General features: G+C 46.3%; 1 protein-coding gene across 3 annotated transcripts in view; it reads left to right on the top strand.

The window, feature by feature from the left end:
- The window catches only part of stam2 (signal transducing adaptor molecule (SH3 domain and ITAM motif) 2), a 67,911-nt gene that overhangs the window by 16,527 nt on the left and 27,356 nt on the right, over positions 1–24,028 (top strand). Inside the window, exons 2-6 of one of the 3 annotated variants that reach the window (XM_078403288.1) lie at positions 9,540–9,624; positions 12,910–12,985; positions 17,845–17,949; positions 20,495–20,641; positions 23,926–24,004. In XM_078403288.1, coding sequence (XP_078259414.1) covers positions 9,540–9,624; positions 12,910–12,985; positions 17,845–17,949; positions 20,495–20,641; positions 23,926–24,004 — 492 coding nt within the window. Of the gene's footprint in view, positions 1–9,539; positions 9,625–12,909; positions 12,986–17,844; positions 17,959–20,494; positions 20,642–23,925; positions 24,005–24,028 lie in introns of all 3 variants that reach the window. The other 2 variants (XM_078403287.1, XM_078403289.1) reach the window with 2 other exon arrangements.

Raw genomic sequence — 24,028 nt, 5'->3', positions numbered from 1 at the left:
CGCTCTATCTCTAAACGAAAGCAAGGGATGTTTCTTTCTTGAAGCTGGCATGGGAAATCTGATGTGAATGGCCACTTTCCATGCTGCAAGAACCCATAAATTCCAAGGAAACAAAGGCGTGCCTTCGTATGGAACTTCGTACAATGTCCAAAGGGCTTTTGACCCAATTAAACATCTTTTGAAATGCAGCAGTTGCTGTGACTGAATCGGTGCGAGGTAGAAATCTTGAGAGATGCTTTAATTTTGTACTTGGGCCTGATGTGTAATGGTTCAATTCTACAGTTTATGGATGTTCTGCAGGTCTCGGGGGAATTGTTCATATTTGCCATTCTGAAATTGCTATTGCTTCTTTAGGATCAGTTGATTTTTGATTTTTTTAAAAAAACTTTTTGAGATCTCTGATTTTTGATTTTGCCCTTGGTTTATACTTTCTTAACATTTAGGGATTTAAAGTTGTTCTTGTGCTCTTCACATAACACTATAATTGTCTGAAGTCAAAGGTGACCCTGGACCATGGCTCCATTTTGTACTTTGCTAGAATGATTCATGTACTGCAATAGGAATAAAGGCGTAGCCTATTTTCTAAATGGGGAGAGGATTCAACAATCGGAGGGGCAAAGGGACTTGGGAGTGCTAGTGCAAAAGGTTAAATCCCAAAAGGTTGATTTGCAGGTTGAATCAGTAGTAAGGAAGGTAAAAGCAATGACAGCATTTATTTTGAGAGAACTAGAATATAAAAACAGGGATGAGGCTTTTGTAAGGCACTGGTCAGATTGCATTTGGACTATTGTGAGCAGTTTTGGGCCCCATATCTGATGAAGGTCATGTGGTAGGATGGGGAATTAGGCCATTCGGCCCCTTCAAGTCTACTCCTCCATTCAATCATGGCTGATCTGTTTCTCCTTCCCTCCTAACCCCATTCTCCTGCCTTCTCCCCATAACACATGACACCTGTACTAATCAAGAATCTATCTATCGCTGCCTTCCAAATCTCCATTGACTTGGCCTCCACAGCCTTCTGTGGCAAAGAATTCCACAGATTAACCACCCTCTGACTAAAAAAAAATTGCTCCTCATCTCCTTCCTAAAGAACGTCCTTTAATTCTGAGGATCTGACCTCTAGTCCTAGACTCTCCAGCTAGCGGAAACATCCTCTCCACATCCACTCTATCCAAGCCTTTCACTGTTCGGTACTTGTCAATGAAGTCCCCCCTCGCCCTTCTAAACTCCAGCGAGTACAGGCCCAGTGCTGTCAAACACTCATATGTTGACCCACTCATTCCTGGGAACATTCTTGTAAACCTCTGGACCCTCTCCAGGGCCAGCACATCCTTCCTCAGATATGGTGGCCAGGATTGTTCGCAATACTCTAAATGCAGTCGAAAAGGCGTGGGGGGACCGTCGTGAGGGGGGAGGAGAAGAACAATCAGAGGACCCAGTGTGGGGGGGGGGGGGGGAGGGGAAGAACAATCAGGGGACCCGGTGTAGGGGGACCGCTGAGAGAGGTAGGTGGGGGGAGAACAATGGATAATTGGGGGTGTTGGTGGGGGGAACAAGGGGCAATGGGGGGCCCGGTGTGGGGGGACCGCTGTGGGGGGGGGGGGGGCAAAAGGGGGAGCCGGCGTGCTTTGTAACTTTGTCAGTGCCATAGGTGGCTGCTATTTGTACACATTGTGTATGCAGGCAAAGAATCTCACTGTGCCTAGTCACATGTGACAATAAAGTATTCCTATTCCTATGGAGTCTCAGTATTACATGTGTAGAAAAGAACAGCAGATGCGTGCTATCCAGTCAGCAGAAAGACAATACGATTAGAATGGGCTTCACTTGGCACAGTGGCCCAGCCGTAGAGTTGCTGCCTTACAGCGCCAGAGACCAGGGTTCTATCCTGACCACGGGTGTTGTCTGTACAAAGTTTGCACTAGGTTAGTGGCTGTCCTCTAATTGTGAGACTGTGACCTTCGCTTGCAAGCATGCCAGCCCGAAGAAACACCATCGCAACAGCTTTCTTCACAAGTCCCGTTGAAATAATGTTATCTTTCAATGTGATTGCGTCTCATTCTTCGAAACTTTTAGTTTAGTTTAGAGATACAGCGCGGCCCACCGAATCCACGCCGATCAGCGATCCCAGCACACTTGCACTATCCTACACACACGAGGGACAATTTTACAATTCTACGTCAATTAACCTTCAAACCTGTACGTCTTTGGAGTGTGGGAGGAAACCGGAGCACCCGGAGAAAACCCATGCAGGTCATGGGGAGAACGTACAAAATCCGTACAAACCGTACTTGTAGTCAGGATGGAACCTGGGTCTCTGGCCCTGTGAGGCAGCAACTCTACCTCTGTGCCACCATGCCCACCTAATTTATGAAAGCATCGGTCCAATCTGCTTAAATTCTGCTCCTAGGACAGCACTCTCCCCAACACCCACGCTTCCCAGGAATATTAAACTGATGAACCTTTATCTAGATCTATCTAACATAGCGTGTCCTTTTGTGGGCAGAGAGATTCTGTCTGTACTGAATGTTCCAAATGCGGTCTCGCAAGCAACGAAGGCCAAATAACAGTTAAAAGTGATTTAAAAGTGATCCACTCTCCTTCTACCAAAGTGATAACATCACTCTCATCCACATTTAACTTTCTTAGCCTATCTATATCCACTTGATTGCCTGATAACAGCTTCTCTTCTGTTACCAGGCAACTGAATGTTCCTCTCACCAACTGGAGAGGAACTGCAGATGCTGGTTTAAACCGAAGACAGACACAAAAAGCTGGAGTAATTCAGCGGGTCAGGCAGCATCTCTGGAGAAAAGGTATAGGTGGTGTTTTGGGTCAAGACCCTTCTTCAGACTGAGAGTCAGGGGAATGGGGAACGAGAGAGGAAAGAGTGTAGTCCTGACCTCTCACCCCATTGGAGACTTTCGAACTATCTTGAATCAGACTTTATCTTGCACTAACGTTACACTGTATCCTCTATCTGTACACTGTGGACGGCTTGATGTTAATCATGTATCGTCTTTCCGCTGACTGGACAGCACGCAACAAATAAGCTTTTCATTGTACCTTGAAACGTGCCTATAATAAACTAAATTAAACTGAAGTTGATCAGACTGTGGATTGCGAAGGTTGCAGAGTACTCCCATTTCCTCCCATAGTCTCCCAACCAGAAAATGACCCATTTACTGCTCCTGTTTTTTCTCTGTTCTACATCAATCCATTCCAGTATACCTTCCCAATGCTGTGTGCCTAGTTATGTTTAATGACTTCTCGAGTGGGATTGGATAGGCCCACCGGAAATTGGAGGAACAGCACCTCATATTTCGCTTGGATACACCTTCGCTCAGTCCGCCTTAACCAACCTGATCTCCCGGTGGCTGAGCACTTCAACTCCCCCTCCCACTCCCAGTCTGACCTTTCTGTCATGGGCCTCCTCCAGTGCCATAGTGAGGCCCGCCGGAAATTGGAGGAGCAGCACCTCATATTTCGCCTGGGCAGTTTGAAGCCCGGTGGTCGACTTCTCCAACTTCAGATAGCTCCTCTGTCCCTCCCTTCCCCTCCTCCTTCCCAGATCTCCCTCTATCTTCCCGTCTCCACCTATATCCTTCCTTTGTCCCACCCCCCTGACATCAGTCTGAAGAAGGGTCTCGACCCAAAACGTCACCCATTCCTTCTCTCCTGAGATGCTGCCTGACCTGCTGAGTTACTCCAGCATTTTGTGAATAAATACCTTCGATTTGTACCAGCATCTGCAGTTATTTTCTTATGACTTCTTGAGTGGTACTTTGTCAAATGGCTCATGGAAGTCCAAATGCATTACATTCACACAGATGTCGCCCACAGATGTCTTCTTTGCCTTGTTGATTTTTAGAGGTTGTTTTCTTCTTAAATTCTGTTGTTGCCATCAAAGAGATTTGCTAGGTTATTGCCTGCTTAATGACTGACACCCATGCGGCATCACGGCTTCTAACTCCTCGTACCTTCCAGCTCCGGTTCCAGACCTCCCAGTTCGGGCGATGCTTTGAAATTCTGTGTTAGACAATAGGTGCAGGAGGAGGCCATTCGGCCCTTCGAGCCAGCCATGGCTGATCATTCTCAATCAGTACCCCGTTCCTGCCTTCTCCCCATACCCCCTGACTCCGCTATCCTTAAGAGCTCTATCTAGCTCTCTCTTGAATGCATTCAGAGAATTGGCCTCCACTGCCTTCTGAGGCAGAGAATTCCACAGAGTCACAACTCTCTGACTGAAAAAGTTTTTCCTCATCTCAGTTCTAAATGGCCTACCCCTTATTCTTAAACTGTGGCCCCTTGTTCTGGACTCCCCCAACATTGGGAACATGTTTCCTGCCTCTAACGTGTCCAACCCCTTAATAATCTTATACGTTTCGATAAGATCTCCTCTCATCCTTCTAAATTCCAGTGTATAAAAGCCTAGTCGTAACAGTCTTTCAACATATGACAGTCCCGCCATTCCGGGAATTAACCTAGTAAACCTACGCTGCACGCCCTCAATAGCAATTAGGTATGTCGAAGGCTATGGGGGGACTTGAAAGAAGTATTTAAAATTCTGAAGCAACGATAGGGTAGATGGTCAGAGCCTTTTCCCCAGGGTGGAGATGTCCAACACTAGAGGTCAGAGCATAAGGTAAGATGGGGGAAGGTTGAATGGAAATTTGTGGGGCAAGGTTACTTTTACATACAGAAAGTGATGGGGGCCTGAAACTTGCTGCCAAGGGTGGTGGTGGATGCAGATACGATAGTGGCATTTAAGAGGCTTTTAGAAAGGCACATGGAATTACAGGGCCTGGAGGGATATCGATCAGGCACAGGCAGATGACATAAGTTTAACTCTGCATCGTGTTTGGCACAAACATTGTGGGCCGAAGGGCCATTTCCTGTGCTGTACAGTTCTATGTTTGCAATAGATTTCCACCATCATTGGGGAATCATTGCTGCAGAGGCAGTTATTGTAAAACGGCAAAGTTTAGCAATTGTGGTTGTGTGTGTGTAATGGCTTATTTTATTGCTCTTATTGTTGGACTGTGGGTGACGAAATCTCGTCCAAAAGATTTGTTTTTTAAAATAAAGGTAATTCTGATTCTGATAACCTGTAACCGCAGATATAATGGTAAACCTTTAGATCAACAACGTTAGTACCGAGTCAGTTACCATTGACTCCGTCCGATGTTGAAACCTGAGCCGGGTTTGTCCTGTAAATAAGGACACGTCCTAAACAATGCGACTTGCTCGTTCAGTTCCCTTTCCCAATCGCAGGATGTTCCAAAGTGTTTTGGAGCCAATGAAAGTGTACTTTAAATGTGTGTTCTGTTGTGCTGCGGAAGATTTCGGTTTGAGTTTAATTGTCGCGTGTACCGAGGAACAGTGAAAAGCTTTTGATGCGTGCTATCCAGTCAGTAGAAAGACAATACTTGATTAGAATGGACTTCACGTGGCACAGTGGCCCAGCCATAGAGTTGCTGCCTGACAGCGCCAGAGACCAGGGTTCGATCCTGACTACGGGTGCTGTCTGTACAGAGTTTGTACGTTCTCCCCTTGACCGCGTGGGTTTTCCCCGGGTGCTCCAGATTCCTCCCACACTCCAAAGACGTACAGGTTTGAAGGTTAATTTGCTTCGACGAAATTGGACTTCGATGTCCCGCCTAGTGTGTAGGATAGTCCTGGTGCATGGGATGATCTCTGCTTGGCGCTGACTTGGTGGGCTGAAGAGCATCTTTCCACGCGCTATCTCTAAAGTCTAACGTCTTGTGGATCAGTTGTGGAGTCGTCTTCCCTGACTAGAAAACTTTCAGCTCAATTTTGGTTGCTCATATGGATACTGAAGTTGAATTTAATGCAGCCCGAATATGGAATTCTCCTTGCTGCAATCTAACCTGGGCTGTCCTGTATAATCCTCAGTTTATCTGTGGTTTCCTTCACAATGCAATGATGGCACAGTGGCACAGCTGATAGAGCTGGTGCCCCACCACGCCAGAGACTCGGGTTTGATCCTGACCTCACGTTGTCTGTGTGGAATTTGCATGTTCTCCTTGTGACTGCATGTGTTTCCTCAGGGTGCTCCCATTTCCTCCTTCATCCCAGAGACTTGCGGGTTTGAAAGTTATTCGGCCTCTGTAAATTAATAAAGGTTTCAAGGTCAGGTTATTGTCACATGAACCAGTTAAGGTACAGTGAAATTTGAGTTACCATACAGCCATACTAAGTGAAAAGTAACAAGACGCGCAGCCACATAAAAGTTAACATAAATAGCTTCTTGCGTTTGAGGCAGCAGAAGTTACGTAACGGCCTCCAGGCACTGTAGCCAGTGCAATGTGCTGTCGTCGAGGGCCGTGAGATCTACCCCTCCACCAGGGCGACGGAGGACAGCGCAGTCGAAAATGCCGTGCTGCGCTATTTGCTGGTCTGCTCCACACACGCAGGCTGCTGATGGACGCAACCCCCAACGATGCACGTTGGCCTTGGACTGGCCAACCCCAGTGCGGAGCCGGTTCAGGGCGACCCACTCTTTGCGGGGCATGTCCGAGCCGGGTGGGGCTGTGGTGTTCGGTGCGACAGTGAATTGAGGAGGTGACGATGTCTGTTCCCAGCTGGTTCTCCATGCTCCTAGTATGTTGAAACCAGAGCCACCGAGGGTCGCTGCATGACGGGAGAAAGGGCGACGAGATGACAAGCGTTGAGGTCCCAGTTGCTGTGAATATCCATCACAGTGGATTCCACATTCCTCACTGTGCTGGGAGGCATTAAAGTTCAGTCTTCGTCTTGTTCTCCCGCGGTCGGGGCAGTCAAACCATCCGCAGTCGGGGCGATCAAAGCCCCCGCGGCCGACGGTCAAAGCCTCCGTCGGGGGTGATCGAAACTCCCACGTCGGGGCGGTTGAAACTCCCGCGGCATGGAGCTCCCGAATCGGCCTCTTCTTACCACAAACCGCGGGCTTCACGATGTTAAAGTCCATAGGCCCCGTGGTTGGAGCCTCGATCCTCGGCAAAGGGATCGCAAGCTCCGCGATGTTAAAGTCCCGCGGCTTGGAGTGTCGGGAAAGGCCTCCAACTCCACGATGTTAGGCCGCAGTGGGGACGGAGATACAATGCGGGAAAAAATCACATCTCCATCGAGGTAAGAGATTGAAAAAAAAGGTTTCCCCCCACCCCCCACATAAAACAAACCAAGGTACACTAAAACATACTCCTTAACACATACTAAAAATAACAAAAAGAAGAAAGTACAGACAGACTATTGGTGAGGCAGCCACTGCTTTGACAATAGGTGGAGGAGTAGGCCATTCGGCCCTTCGAGCCAGCACCGCTATTCAATGTGATCATGGCTGATCATCCAAAATCAGGACCAGGTTCCTGCCTTCTCCCCATATCCCCTGACTCCGCTAGCCCGAAGAGCTCTATCTAACTCTCTTGAATGCATCCAGTAAATTGGCCTCCACTGCCTTCTGTGGCAGAGAATTCCACAAATTCACAACTCTCTGTGTGGAAAAGTTTTTCCTCATCTCAGTTCTAAATGGCCCACCCCTAATTCTTAAACTGTGGCCCCTGGTTCTGGACTCCCCCAACATCGGGAACATGTTTCCCACATCTGCTGGTGGTGCCTGCTGTGTGGGGAGTGGATGAGAAAGTGGAACAAAATAGAACTAGTGTGAACAGGTGATCAATGGTCGGCATGGACTCAGTGGGCCAAAGTGTTTGTTTCTATCTCTAAACTAAACACTTTGGGTGTTTTTAATTAAGAAGCCAAGTTGTCCCCAATGCAGTAACAATACTGACAACTACCTGAACATGTGGAATGAAAGCAGATACGATAGAGCCGTTTAAATGGATTGTAGTTGGGAGTTTAGTTTATCATATCATATCATATCATATATATACAGCCGGAAACAGGCCTTTTCGGCCCTCCAAGTCCGTGCCGCCCAGAGATCCCCGTACATTAACACTATCCTACACCCACTAGGGACAATTTTTACATTTACCCAGCCAATTAACCTACATACCTGTACGTCTTTGGAGTGTGGGGGGAAACCGAAGATCTCGGAGAAAACCCACGCAGGTCACGGGGAGAACATACAAACTCCTTACAGTGCAGCACCCGTAGTCAGGATCGAACCTGAGTCTCCGGCGCTGCATTCGCTGTAAAGCAGCAACTCTACCGCTGCGCTACCATTGTCACATGTACCAAGGTACAGTGAAAAGCTTTTGTTGTGTGCTAAAACCAGTCAGCGGAAAGATAATACATGATTACAATTCAACATAGACACAAAATGCTGGAGTAACTCAACGAGTCAGGCAGCATCACAGTCTGGTTTGGGAACAGCTCTGCCCAGGACAGGAAGGCTCTGCGGAGAGTAGTGTGTTCGGCTGAACGCACTATGGGAACTACACTCGCCCCCCTGCAGGACTTGTACATCAGGAGGTGCAGATCCAGAGCCAGCAACATTATGGGGGACCCCTACCACCCCAGCAACGGACTGTTCCAGCTGCTACGGTCAGGCAAACGCCTCCGCTGTCACGCTATGAAAACGGAGAGGATGAGATGGACTTTCTTCCCACAGGCCATCAGAACTGTTAACTCTCATATCACCAGGGACTAATTTAATTTACTGTATTAATTTATTTTTTGTGTTAAAAAAAAATTCTATTCTATTTTGTATTTTTAGCACAATCCGCAGGCGTTGCCACTTTCATTTCACTGCACATCTTGTGTGTATATATATGTATGTGACAAATAAAGTTGACTTGACTTGAGAGAAGGAATGGGTGATGTTTTGGATCGAGAGCTTTCTTCAGACCCGAAACGTCAATCATTCCTTCTCTCCAGAGATGTTGCCTAACCCGCTGGGTTACTCCAGCATTTTGTGTCTATCTTCGGTTTAAACCAGCATCTGCAGTTCCTTCCTACACATTACAATCGAGCCATCTACAGTGTACAGATACATGATGAAAGGAATAACATTTAGTGCAGGGTAATGTGCAGGTAAGTCCGATTAAAGTACAGAAATATGGAGGGATAAAGATTATGTGCAGGCAGAAGGATCTAGTTTAGTTTGGCACGAAGTTCAGCACTGACATCTTGGGCCGAAGGACCTGCTCAAATGCTATACAGTTCTATGGAAATCTGGAATTCTATGGGCAGCTTGCAGCCCAGTGGTATGAACATTGACTTCTCAAACTTTAGATAGTTCCTCTGTCCCTCTCTTCCCCTCCCCCTTCCCAGATCTCCCTCTATCGTCCTGTCTCCACCTATATTCTTCCTTTGTCCCGCTCCCCTGACATCAGTCTGAAGAAGGGTCTCGACCTGAAACGTCACCCATTCCTTCTCTCCCGAGATGCTGCCTGACCTGCTGAGTTACTCCAGCATTTTGTGAATAAATACCTTCGATTTGTACCAGCATCTGCAGTTATTTTCTTATGGAAATCAATTTATACATTTAAATATGAAATTGTGTACCGACCAGTTGGTCTGAGTGATTGATTTATGCGCTGTTCTATGGATGTGATTTATTTTTGTTTTTGTTTTAGAAAAAGCCACAAATGAGCATAATACCAGTGAAGACTGGACCCTCATCATGGACATATGTGATCATATTGGGACAACACCAAATGGGTATGCGTGGGGAATCCATTTTAACTTCTTTCCTCTTTGCCTTACGCTTTTTTTTCTGCTTTTCCTCCTTCGTCCTTTTTTTGTTTTGCACCATGTTCACCCCAGTGAAATCGTCCTCCGATTTAGCAGTTTAGACGCTGGGTCCGTGATTGACCCCTGACACCGACCGCTGCATTGCCTCTGTGGCTGCTGCATTCTTGCAATAAGGATCCACGAATAACATTGGCGGCCTGCTTAAAGAGAGGCAGAAGGAAGGTTCTCGCATCTGGCTGCGTCACAGTGGCCCGACTGGAGTCACTGTGGTCAAAGGGATCGACAGGAGCCGCTCAAAAAGGCAGCCGGCGTCATCAGAGACCCACACCACCCCTGGCCACGCACTCATGTCACCCCTGCCCTCGGGAAGAAGGTACAGGTGCCTGAAAACTAACATCCAGGTTCTGGAACAGCTTCTTCCCTGGAACCAACAGGCTATTATTAATCACTACAACCTCCATTAAGCTTTGCACTACATAGACTTGGGAGCATTGGTTTTGTCTTTTTGTACTATTATTGTTTGTTGTTTGTGCGTGTGTATATGTATATATACACGCACTGAACTTTTTTTCCTTTAGTGTACTGTTTACATGTTCTGTTGTGCTGCTGCAAGTACGAATTTCATTGTTCTATCTGGGATTCTAAATGGCAATAAAACATTTGACACTTGACTATTGGGTGTCTGTAAGATAATGCTTGATTAATTTAAATCACAATTCTTAATGCCTTAAAGCTGTGTTTTATCCACAGCAGATTACATTTTATTTGTTTGTAATTGCGATTTCTGCACATGCTGTTTCGGTACATGCTTTAGACATTGAAGGAGCCATTTTGAGCAATTAAGTGTTTGCCAGCATGTTATTGTGACAGTAACTTTCCCCTCACTGTAATTGCATGGTTTCTCATCCTGTTGGCCAACTCATTGGGTAGTTTTAAAGGGGAGATTGATAGAGTAGTAAAGGGTGTCAAGGGTTATGGGGAGAAGGCAGGAGAATGGGGTTGAGAGGGAGAGATTGATCAGGAATGATCGAATGGCGGAACGGACTCGATGGGCCAAATGGCCTAATTCTGCTCCTCTGTCTTATGATCGATCATCTTTTGTAATTTATCCAAAAAGTAATTCATTACACTGGACAACTAAAGAATGAATATAAATAAGAAAACAGAATTAAAATCATACAAAAGCTTTTTCACTCAAAGTTGTGAATCTGTGGAATTCTCTGCCTCAGAAGGCAGTGGAGGCCAATTCTCTGGATGCTTTCAAGAGAGAGTTGGATAGAGCAATACAATATATCTTTATTGTCATTGTACCCAGGGGTACAACGAGATTGGGACTTAAAGATAGTGGAGTCAAGGGATATAGGGAGAAGGCAGGAACGGGGTACTGATTGTGGATGATCAACCATGATCACAGTGAATGGCGGTGCTGGCTCGAAAGGCTGAATGGCCTCCTCCTGCACCTAGTGTCTATTAAAACCCAAGAATCAGAAAAGTAGCAAAGCAAGTCTGATGTTTTAAGTGAGAATTTTTTTTCCATGTCCGTTCCAAGATTATTTGTGACAAATGCCAGGAACATATTTCTGGTGGAAAGTCATCAACCAAATATTACAGTAGTCTGAGTTAATCATCTGAAGAGAGGTCCCACCCAAAACGTCACTTGTCCATATTCTGCAGAGAAGCTGCCTGACCTGCTGAGTTACTCCAGCACTTTGTGCCCTTTCGTGTAAACCAGCAACAGCGCTTCCTTGCTTCTACCTAAAGGATTAACTCTGTGCCTGTCTTTATGCAGAAATCACCTGCTTTGTTATTTCTAGAAATTTTCTGTCCAATTTCAGAATTTGCATTTTTTGCTTTACACCCCTGGTGAAGTTAATTATACAGATAGCTAAAGTGTAGGTTTGTGTGTCTGTAAATTGGCAAAGGGGAGTATGTGTGTCTTTCTTGCTTGTAATGTTCCTTGGATTGCAGGAGGCTGAAGGGTGCTCTTGTCGTGGTACATCAAATCGTGGGGGGCAGAGCTAGGGTGAATGCAGTCTTTTTTTAGACAATAGACAATAGGTGCAGGAGGAGCCATTCGGCCCTTCGAGCCAACACTGCCATTCAATGTGATCATGGCTGATCATTCTCAATCAGTACCCCGTTCCTGCCTTCTCCCCATAACCCTGACTCCACTATCCTTAAGAGCTCTATCTAGCTCTCTCTTGAATGCATTCAGAGAATTGGCCTCCACTGCCTTCTGAGGCAGAGAATTCCACAGATTCACAACTCTGACTGAAAAAGTTTTTCCTCATCTCAGTTCTAAATGGCCTACCCCTTATTCTTAAACTGTGGCCCCTTGTTTTGGGGCTGTGGCCCCGTGGTTCTGGACTCCCCCAACATTGGGAACATGTTTCCTGCCTCTAACGTGTCCAACCCCTTAATAATCTTATATGTTTCGATAAGATCTTCTCTCATCCTTCTAAATTCCAGTGTATACAAGCCTAGTCGCTCCAGTCTTTCAACGTATGATAGTCCCGCCATTCCGGGAATTAACCTAGTAAACCTACGTTGCACGCCCTCAATAGCAAGAATATCCTTCCTCAAATTTGGAGACCAAAACTGCACACAGTACTCCAGGTGCGGTTTCTTGGGTAGGGGAATCGAGAACTAGAAGGCATACATTCCTACAGCACTGAAACGGGCCCTTCACCTCAACATGTCTTTGCTGACTAAGATGCCCCTTCTAAGGTTTAAGGTGAGAGAAAATTTATGGATAGGAGAGATTTAGAGGGATATAATATATATATGGGGAAAACAAGGTCAAATGGGATTAGCTTAGATGCTGTATTTTGGTCAACTTGGGCGCATTGGGCTGAAGGGCCTGTTTCTGTGCTGAATGACTCCGTGACTCAAATTGAGCTTGTATAGATCACGCTGCGATTCTTGAAGGTATAAGTGTTATTTTTAATTAAGCAAAAGATTAAAATCAGGAGCAGTGAAAACTTGAATCTGCCTGTTGATGGCTATGTAATCGCATTTACATGTCCTATCGCAATGTTTAAGTAAAATTTAGACGGGTACATGGATAGGGTAGGTTTAGAGGGATATGGGCCAAATGCATGCAGGTGGGACTAGTGTAGATGGGACATGTTGATTGGTGTGGGCTCAAGGGCCTGTTTCCATGCTGTATGACTATGTGCAGCAGCGTGCGCATTCGAAATGTTGATTGTAGCTTATGTTTAATATTTTAACACAGGTATTTTTTTACTTTAGGTCGAAAGATTGTCTGAAGGCAATTTTGAAGAGAATGAATCACAAAAATCCACATGTGGCAATGAAGGCTTTAACGGTGAGTGAGGCCAATTCATTGTTGGGTCTCTCATTTCTTTTCTCATCCAGAATTTAAATTAAAACATTTGCATTAAAGATGTTGCGAAGAATCGAGCGACTAGTTAGAAGGTGACAGACACAAAATGTTGTAGTAACTCAGTGGGTCAGGCAGCATCTCAGGAGAGAAGGAATGGGTGATGTTTTCGGGTCAAGACCCTTCTTCAGACTGATGTCAGGGGACGGGGCGGTTCAAAGATAGAATGTAGTCGGAGACAGGGAGACGAGTGGGAGAACTGGGAAGAGGGAGGGGATAGAGAGGGAAAGCAGGGACTGTCTGAAGTTAGAGAAGTCAATGTTCATACCGCTGGGGTGTAAACTACCCAAATGAAATATGAGGCGTTGTTCCTCCAATTTGCGCTGGGCCTCACTCTGACAATGGAGGAGGCCCAGGACAGAAAGGTCAGATTTGGAATGGGAGCGGGAGTTGAACTGCTGAGCCACCGGGAGATCAAGTAGGTTAAGACAGAATGAGCGAAGGTTAGAAGGAGAGGCTGGAAAAGCCAGGACTTTCTTCCTTGCAGCAAAGGATTCTGAAGGGTAATTTTGTAGAAGTGTATAAGATCATGAAGGGCATAGATAGGGTGAATCAAGAACTAGATGGCATAGGTTTAAGATGAGAGTAAGATTTAAATAGGCATCTGAGTGGCAACCTGTTCAATCAGAAGGTGGTTGGAAAATGGAACGAGCTGCCAGAGGAAGTAGTTGAGGGAGGTACAAACACACAAGATTTAAAAGTCACTTGGACAGGAGCATGGATAGGAAAGGCTTAGAGGTTTATGGGACAAACAGACAAATGGAACTAGCTTAGGTGTGCCTCTCATTATGCGGCACGGTGGCGCAGTGGTAGGGTTGCTGCCTTACAGTGCCAGAGACCCGGGTTCGGTCCTGACCACGGGTGCTGTCTGTATTGAGTTTGTACGTTCTCCCTGTGAGCTGCGTGGGTTTTCTTCGAGTGCTCCGGTTTCCTCCCACACTCCAAAATTGTAAATTGTCCCTAGTGTGTGTAGGATAGTGTTGGTGTGCGGGATCACTGATCGGCGTGAACTCGGTGGGCCGGAGTTTCTGCGCTGTCTCTCTAAACTAAACTAAAACTTAGCTGGGGTATCTTGGTCTGGCATGGACAGGTTGGGCTGAAGGACCTGTATGGTTCAAAGAGTCTCAGTCTCAAAGCTTGTGGTTGAATGATGAAATGTGCTCCACTTAGTGGCCTTCAGCTATAGACAATAGGTGCAGGAGGAGGCCATTCGGCCCTTCGAGCCAGCACTGCCATTCAATGTGATCATGGCTGATCATTCTCAATCAGTACCCCGTTCCTGTCTTCTCCCCATACCACCTGACTCCGCTATCCTTAAGAGCTCTATCTAGCTCTCTCTTGAATGCATTCAGAGAATTGGCCTCCACTGCCTTCTGAGGCAGAGAATTCCACAGATTCACAACTCTCTGACTGAAAAAGTTTTTTCTCATCTCAGTTCTAAATGGCCTACCCCTTATTTTTAAACTGTGGCCCCTTGTTCTGGACTCCCCCGACATTGGGAACATGTTTCCTGCCACTAACGTGTCCAACCCCTTAATAATCTTATACGTTTCGATAAGATCTCCTCTCGTCCTTCTAAATTCCAGTGTGTACACAGGAAATTCCCAGCCTCTGAGCTTGTACTCTTTCAGCTCTTATCATATCATATACATACAGCCGGAAACAGGCCTTTTCGGCCCTCCAAGTCCGTGCCGCCCAGTGATCCCCGTACATTAACACTATCCTACACCCACTAGGGACAATTTTTTTTACATTTATCCAGCCAATTAACCTACATACCTGTTGGTGCTGGTGGTGAATCATAATTAGACTCCCATTGTGCAGGATGTGTGGACATTACCTAATGATACAGTGCAGGTTTGTAACTGTGCGATGGTCATTCAGTTGGCGGAGCTGCCTTTATGTTACCATGTCAGTGGCTCAACTGGAACTAACTGAAGATCACTCTGGTTAATTCTGGCTGAATTTACAAATGACCTTCAGTTAGTCTTAAAATGGACACAAAATGCTGAAGTAACTCAGCGGGTCAGGCAGCAACTCTGGAGAAAAGGACCTGTTCCTTTTTGCATCTTTCTTCGGTGCAAACCAGCAGCTGCGGTTCCGTCCCACACATTCAGTTGAGCACCAACTTGGTAACGTAAAGGCATTTTGTTTTGCTGCTGGTGTCACATCAGCTCTTGGTTTAGTTTAGAGATACAGTGTGGGGAGAAAGGCCCTGCGGCCCATCGAGTCTGCGCCGGCCATCGATGGTTCGTACACTAGTTCTATCCTACGCCCTAGGGACAATTTACAGAATTTGCCTACAAATCTGTATGTTTTTGGAATGTGGGAGGAAACCGGAGCACCCTTAGTCCGGATCGAACCCAGGTCTCTGGCCCTGTACCGCTGCGCCACTGTGCTGCCCCTACGAAATACACAAATGCACTAATCCCACTTGCCTGTATTATGAGTGCATTCCTTTATGCCTTATCTGTACCAGTGTGTGTCTAAACACCTCTTAAATGGGGTAATTGTATTTGATGCCAATACCTCCTCTGGCAGAGTATTTTAAATATCCACCATGGGGAACAAATAATGTTGACTATCTATCCAAGGCATATCTCTCATAATCTTATACTTCGCTCCAGAGAGAACAAGCCCAGCTATCCTATCTGCCCCCAATCCAGGTGCACACACAGTCTCTCCAGTGCCACCACGTGCTTTCTACTGTGTGGCAACCAGAACTGCACACAATATTCCCAAATGTGGCACAGCGTTTTGCACACTTGGCCTCCCTCGTATTCTATGCGGTGACCTAGGTAGGCCAGCGTGTCAGGTGCTAGTTTCAACCCCCGATCCACCTGCAATGGCACTTTCAAAGAACTCTGGGCAGTCACGGTGGCGCAGCGGTAGAGTTGCTGCCTTACTACGAATGCAGCGCCGGAGACCCGGGTTTGATCCCGACTACGGGCGCTGTCTGCACGGAGTTTGTACGTTCTCCCCGTGACCCGTGTGGGCTTTCTCCGAGATCTTCGGTTTCCTCCCACGCTCCAAAGACATGCAGGTTTGTAGGTTAATTGCCTCGGTAAATGTGAAGATTGTCCCCAGTGGGTGTTGGACAGTGTTAATGTGCGGGGATCGCTGGTCGGCGCGGGCCGAAGGGCCTGTTTCCGCGCTGTATTTCTAAACTAAACTAAACTGTGGACTTGAACTAAACCATCTCCCTGTTCACCAACATTCTTTAGCGCCCTACCATTTACTGTATTTGTCGTGTTTCCCGTAGGATTCCAAAATGTATCATCTCAAACTTGTCTCAATCAAATTCCATCCGGCCCAACTTTCCATCCAACCTATCTCCTACTGTAGCCTTCCCCGCTCTCCACAGCATCACCAATTTTAGTGTCATCCACAAACTTGCCGATCAACTATATACTAAAACTCGTTTGTTTGTTTATTTGTGATCGATCTACAGCCAAAACGGTACACGATAGCGCGGCAATTGTAGGCCCACCTTACTCACTGTCATCGCTTTAATGGTAAAGCAAGTCGTTTTTATTGAAATCGGTGTTATATTTTTAAAGTTATTCACATTTTAAAGTTTAAATCTACTAGGGAGGGAGGAGGGAGGGAGGTGGGGGGGGAGGGAGGTGGGGGGAGGAAGGGAGGGGGGAGGAAGGTGGATAAGGGGGGTTGAGGGGGATGGAGAGGGGAAGTGGGGAAGGGGAGGGAGGGATGATGGGGGTAGGAGAGGGCTGGGCCCAATGGTTCCACTTGGTCTTGTTCCTCCTATATTACGAAACGATACGATAGAACTTCATTTATCACTGGAGGGAAATTGTTCTGCCAACAGTCATAAAACACAAGATACATGAAACATGAAATTAAAGTAACGAGTGGAAAGGATTGGTGATGTGCAATGATGAGGGGGGGGGGGGGGGGGTGGAAGGGGAGTCAGTCTACCCCACGACAGAAGGGGGAGGAGTTGTACAGTTTTATAGCCACGGGGAAAAAGGATCTGTGGCGTTCTGTGATACATCTTGGTGGAACCAGTCTGTTGCTGAAGATACTCCTCAGGTTGACCATAACCAGCTTGATTCATAACCAAGTCACTAATATATATCGCAAACATCACACCGCCGATCCCTGTGTTACACCACAAGTCACAGGCTTCCACCAGAAAAGCTTCTTTGTGCCATTATCCTTCGCTTCCTGTGGGCAAGCCAATTTTTGATCTGGTTGGCTTGGAATCCTTGGATTCCATGTACCTTAACCTTCTGGGCCAGCCTGCCAAGCAAGACCTTGTCAAAGGGAGCCGTAGTTTCATCAAGTTCTCTCCAGCTCTATTGGCATTCTCCTAATTCACAACTGTAACCTCGGGATCGACCTTTAGACTTTAGAGATACAGACCCATCAGCTCACTGAGTCCGCTGATCAGCAATCACCCTGTACACTCGCACTATCCTACACACGATTTATAATTTTACCAAAGCCAATTAAGCTACAAACCTGTATGCCTTTGGAGCGTGGGAGGTAACTGGAGCAACCTGAGAAAACCCACGCGGTTACAGGGAGAACGTACAAACTCCGTACAGACAGCCCCCTTAGTCAGGATTGAACCCGGGTCTCTGAAGCTGTAAGGCAGCAACTCTACCGCTGCGCCACCGTGACGCCCATTTCCTCATGCCTTTCTGTAACTACTTTGAAGCTTACAAATGCTCATTTTTAAATCCTTCCAGTTATTCACCATATGCTGTTAATCATCTGTTTTCTGAACCAAAAACCAACTCTGTTCTGTAATTTTACAGTTATTAGGAGCCTGCGTCTCAAACTGTGGGAAGATTTTCCACCTTGAAATATGTTCTCGTGACTTCACAAACGAAGCTGGAAGTTTATTAACTGCATATAGTAAGGTAATAAAAGTGCGTTTTAGGATTGAACTGAATGATTCATTTGCGTGATTTGTGGTGTCATATTGCTGTTTCCATTCATATCCCTGCATGGTGAATTAAGGTGCATTTACAAGTGCAAATAAACAGAGAAAATGCGTTGATCACAATTGCCTGAATGGTTCAGTAGACTCGGGTGTGTCAATGGTGCATCTATGTGTACATCGTGTACTTGTACACAAGTTCAAGGAAGCAATGGTGTGAGGAACCTGTACCATGGACCGCTGTGTCAAAACTTTGGCTGAAACAGTGACCATCAGGTCATAAGGAATAGGAGCAGAATTAGGCCATGTGGCCCATCAAGTCTACTCTGCCATTCAATCATGGCCGATCTATCTCTCCCTCCTAACTCCCCTTCTTAGCCTGCCTTCTCCCCATAACCCCTGACACATGCACGAATCAAGAATCTATCTATCTTTGCCTTAAAAGTATCCACTGACTTGACCTCTACAGCCTTCTGTGGTAAAGAGGTCCACAGATTCGCCACCCATGGTTAATGGTGACGTGTTTAATAATTATTTCATGTTATAGGAGCAGAATTAGGCCGTTTGGCCCATCAAGTCTACTCCGCCGTTCAATCATGGCTATCTTTCGCTCTCAACCCCATTCTCCTGCCTTCTCCCCATTGCCCTTGACCCACGTACTAATCAAGAATCTGTCTCTGCCTTAAAATGTCGATACTTCCTTCTATACGCTACCGCCCATTTCACCCCAGTTAAATAGTTGCAATTCCTTTCCCTGTTTCTCCCCTCCCCTCCTCCCCTACATTCCACCTACATTCCTTTCTCTAGCTTCACTATTTGCAAACTCTTCAATCCGTTTGTCTCGCATCTTCTGTCTTTTGATCGCTGGCCTTTGCCCACCATTTAACTTTCAATAAAACCCCCTTGCCTGTGTCGACCAATTACCCACCAGGCTTGGTGTCGAGCAGCTGCAGTCCCTGCTGATGATGTTCCTGCAAGAGTAGTCGATTTTGGGGGACTTCGTCTCTGCGACAATGAGGGATCCGCAGTGTATCTTCATGTAAGAAGATTGCAATGTGAAGGGGAGCCTAAAGGTGATGGGGTTCCCATGTGGACCTTATCCTTCGTGATGGTAAAGGTTGAGAGTTTGGCCAAGCCACTTTGAAGAGTCAAGTGCCTTTGGAACCTAGAACTGCACAGCACAGGAACAGGCCCTTCGGCCCACAATGACTGTGTTGAACATGATGGCATATCCATCACTCATCTACCCGCACATTACGCATGTCCCTCCATTCCCTGCATATCCATATGCCTGTCTAAAAGTCTCTAAAGTGACTATCATATCTGCAGTATGTTCCAAGCACTCACTGCGCTCTGTGTTTAAGAAAAAATGTTGCCACGCACGCCTTTTAAACTTTGCCCCTCTCACCTAGAAGCTATGCCCCCTGGTATTTGATTTTTGTACCCCCATAATGGGGGGAAAAGGTTCTATGCCACTCATAGAGTCATAGAGTGATACAGCGTGGAAACAGGCCCTTCGGCCCAATTTGCCCACACCGGCCAATATGTCCCACCTATACTAGTCCCACCTGTCTGCGCTTGGTCCATATCCCTCCAAATTTGTCCTATCTATGTCTAACTGTTCTTAACCCTCATAATATATTTCTATCCGTTCTCCCCGCAACCTCTATTTTCCCAGGGAAAACAATTTAAGTCTGTTCAACCTCTCCCTGTTCCTAGTACCCACTAATCCAGGCAACATTCTGAAGAAGGGTCTCGACCCGAAACGTCACCTATTCCTTTTCTCAAGAGCTGACCCGCTGAGTTGTTCCAGCTTTTTGTGTCTACCTTTGGTTGAAGCCAGCATTGGCAGTTCCTTCCTACAACATTCTGGTAAACCTCCTCTGCACCCTTTTCCAAATCCTCCACATCTTTCCCGTGACTGGGTGACCAGAACTGCACACAATACACCATGTACAGCCTGACCAAAGTCCTATAAAGCTACATCGTGATGATTATGATGGCTGCTTCATCGTATTTGCAGTGAGCTGAACAATGAAATTCTTATACTAACCCCTCAATCTAATTAATTAGATTGTGCACGTTGGGTTGATTGCATTAGGGTGGACCACGTGAAGGTTGCAAGCTCCCACCACACTGAGCGGCACAGAGCCTGGAAAGATGCCAACACCAACAATGGAGAGGTGATCACAGACCCCTCAGTGAAACCACTGGGATTTGACCTCCATCGCAAGCAATGGCAAACCCTGAACTGGATCCGCACCCTCCATGCAAGAACAGCCCATCACCTGCACAAGTGGGGGATGACAGACAGCCCTGCTTGCGACTGCAGATATCCAGACCAGACCATCCCACACATCGTGAACGACTGCTCACTGAGGCTTTTCCCTGGTGGCATCAAGGCCATCCACCCAGCAACTGATGCTGCCCTGGCCTGGATGTCTACCCTTGACCTACAACTTTAGGGTGTGCGCGCCATACGCAAGAAGAAGTCTAATTAATCATGCTTTACCTTTTGCGCGCAGGCTCATCCAAAAGTATGTGAGAAATTGAAGGCGTTAATGGTGGAATGGGTGGAGGAGTTTCACAAGGACCCCCAGCTCAGTCTTATTACTGCGACCATCAAAGAACTTAAAGAAGATGGTGTCACATTTCCTACAGCCAGCTCTCAGGTACCGACTTTAAAATATTCTTTCTCTCAGCATCACCATTAATGGAAGGTTTGGAGTTTGTTTTTGCCAAAGATAGTGGGATGAGTACAGCACGGGAACAGGCTCTTGAGCCCACAGTGTCTTTGCCGACCATGATGGCAAGCTAAACTAATCTCGTCCACCTGTCTCTGTTCCATTCTGTACACATCCATGTGCTTGTCCAAGAGCCTCTTAAACGCTATTATCATATCTGCCTCCACCACCTCTTCCGGTGCATTCCACGCACCCACCACCCTCTGTATAATTTAGTTTCAGAGATACAGAGCAGAAACGGGCCCTTCGGCCCACTGAGTCCACACATTAACACTAGCCTACACACACACAAACCTGTACGTCTTTGGACTGTGGGAGGAAACCGAAGATCTCGGAGAAAACCTGCGCAGGTCACGGGAAGGACGGACAAACTCCGTGCAGACAGCACCCGTAGTCGGGATCGAGCCCGGGTCTAAGGCAGGAGCTCTACTGCTGCTACCCTGTGCCACCCAAAAGCTTGCCCCACGCATCTCTTTTAAACCGAAGATATTTATTCACAAAATGCTGGAGTAACTCAGCAGGTCAGGCAGCATCTCGGATGAGTCTCAGCCTGACCTGCTGAGTTACTCCAGCATTTTGTGAATAAATACCTTCGATATGTACCAGCATCTGCAGTTATTTTCTTATACATCTCCTTTAAACGTTGCCCTTTTCACCTTAAAAGTATGGCTTTGATATTTCTACCCTGGGGAGGGGGGGGGGAAGGTTCTGGTGAGGGCATGCTGTTAGAAAATGACATTCTGGCCTTCCATCACAGTGAGGAGGGGACTGTGATGGATGTTTCTTTTTGTTTTGTGTTTTGTGTTGGTTGGGGTTGTGCAATTTGCTTATTTTATTGCTCTATTGTTGGACTGTGGGTGACAAAATCTCGTCCAAAAGACCTGTTTTTTGGATGACAAATAAAGGTAATTCTGATTTTGATTCTGATTCTAGTAGCTATAAAAGAACAACAATGTTGATTTGGGTTGTGACTGTGTGTGTGTTGGAGTGTAAGATTATTGTCACGTGTACAGTGAAAAGCTTTTGTTGCGTGCTAACCAGTCAGCGAAAAGACAATACATGATTACAATCGAGCCATTTACAGCAAATAGACACATAATAAGGGAATCTGTGGATTCCTCAGCTCATACTCCTCTTTATCTTCTGGGCTTGGATATTGGAAATTTTAACAGAGCAGTACTCGAGGGGATTTTTTATAAAAAGGGTAAAACCCATTGAGCTTCTCCCAAGTAATTAATATTCATCTATAATGTTTGACTTGTGCAGATTACATTGATATAAAACATTCATTCCAGTCTGAAGAAGGCTCTCGACCCAAAAGGTCACCCATTCCAGCTATCCAGAGATGCTGCCTGTCCCGCTGAGTTACTCCAGCATTTTTGTGTCTAACTCCAAACAATATCTGAAAGCAGCAGATGATATACACAAAGTGCTGGAGTAACTCAGCGGGTCAGGCAGCATCTCAGGAGTAAAAGGTTTCTACGTACATCATTCCCAGTATCTTTAGTGATGATTTAACTGCGCTACGGAGAAGATAGAGTTGGGCTCACTGAAGAAATTCCTGCACAATAATCCATTGGTGGTTCAGACACTTTTTGGAATTACCCTGGTTTTAGTTTTTTTTAGTTTAGTTTAGAGATACAGGGCAGAAACAGGCCCTTTGGCCCACCGAGTCCACGCCGACCAGCGATCCCCACACATTAACACTATCCTACACACACTAGGGACAATTTACATTTGCACCAAGCCAATTAACCTACAAACCTGTACGTCTTTGGAGCGCGAGAGGACACCGAAGATCCCGTAGAAAACCCACGCGGTCACGGGGAGAACGAACAAACTCCGTACAGTCAGCACCCGTATCATATCATCATATATCATATCATATATATACAGCCGGAAACAGGCCTTTTCGGCCCACCAAGTCCGTGCCGCCCAGTGATCCCCGTACATTAACACTATCCTACACCCACTAGGGACAATTTTTACATTTACCCAGCCAATTAACCTACATACCTGTACGTCTTTGGAGTGTGGGAGGAAACCGAAGATCTCGGAGAAAACCCACGCAGGTCACGGGGAGAACGTACAAACTCCGTAGTCAGGATCAAACCTGTATCTCAGGCCCTGAAAGTGCCTTAAGGCAGCAACTCTACTGCTGCGCCACTGTGCCACTATTTTATTTATTGTTTTATATCAATGTCAATATATCAATCACAGATGTATATATATATATATCAATCATAGATATGGTTCTTAGAGCTAACGGAATCAAGGGATACGGGGAGAAAGCAGGAATGGGGTGCTGATTTTGGATGATTAGCCATGATCGTATTGAATCATGGAATCACTTGGAATTTAGAAGGATGAGAGGGGATCTTATTGAAACGTAAAAGATTATTAAGGGATTGGACATGCTCGAGGCAGGAAACATGTTCCCGATGTTGGGGGAGTCCAGAACCAGGGTCCACAGTTTAAGAATAAGGGGTAGGCCATTTAGAACGGAGATGAGAAAAAACTTTTTCACTCAGAGAGTTGTGAATCTGTGGAATTCTCTGCCTCAGAAGTCAGTGGAGGCCGATTCAAGAGAGAGTTAGATAGTGCTCTTAAAGATAGCGGAGTCAAGGGATATGGGGAGAAAGCAGGAACGGGGTACTGATTGTGGATGATCAGCCATGATCACAGTGAATGGTGCTGCTGGTTCGAAGGGCCGAATGGCCTATTCCTGCACCTATTGTCTATTGAATGGCGGTGCTGGTTCGAAGGGCCGAATGGCCTACTCCTGCACCTATTGTCTTTCGAATGGCAGTGCTGGCTCGAAGGGCCGCATGGCCTTCTCCTGCACCTATTTTCTAATGTAAATTGCACAAGTTAAACATTCCAGATGAACATTAGGGCGATGTTTGGAGTCCGAAGAAGGGCTTCAGCCGGTTCTTCTTCCCAGCCCTTCTGTGTGATTATATCCCTCTGGGCGTTGGACTTAAAATATTCTGGGAATCAGGTGTGGTGAATTAATGCCACTGAACCGCCAATGGAATATTGAACAGGAATTTCTTTCAGCGAGCCCAAATCCATCTTTCCCTATTGCAGTCAAATCATCGCTGATACCTGGTAGAAAGGATGGATGTTGAAGCCAAACAACCCCACGGAGGGACTGGAGCAGAGAATGTTGTTTTTGCAAACAATACTAATGTTCAATATTTTCTCTACAGCAAAGTCAGAGCACTGCAAGTTCATCAAAAAATGGCAGCACGCCACAAAATAGAACTGAAGATACAGATCTAGCTAAAGGTAAGGAATGAAGTAATTGTGAAA

The sequence above is a fragment of the Rhinoraja longicauda genome, chromosome 8 (assembly GCF_053455715.1).
Source record: "Rhinoraja longicauda isolate Sanriku21f chromosome 8, sRhiLon1.1, whole genome shotgun sequence".
Lineage (NCBI taxonomy): Eukaryota > Metazoa > Chordata > Chondrichthyes > Rajiformes > Arhynchobatidae > Rhinoraja > Rhinoraja longicauda.
Note: the sequence above shows the minus strand (reverse complement) of the source record. Positions and strands in the feature narration are given on the sequence as shown.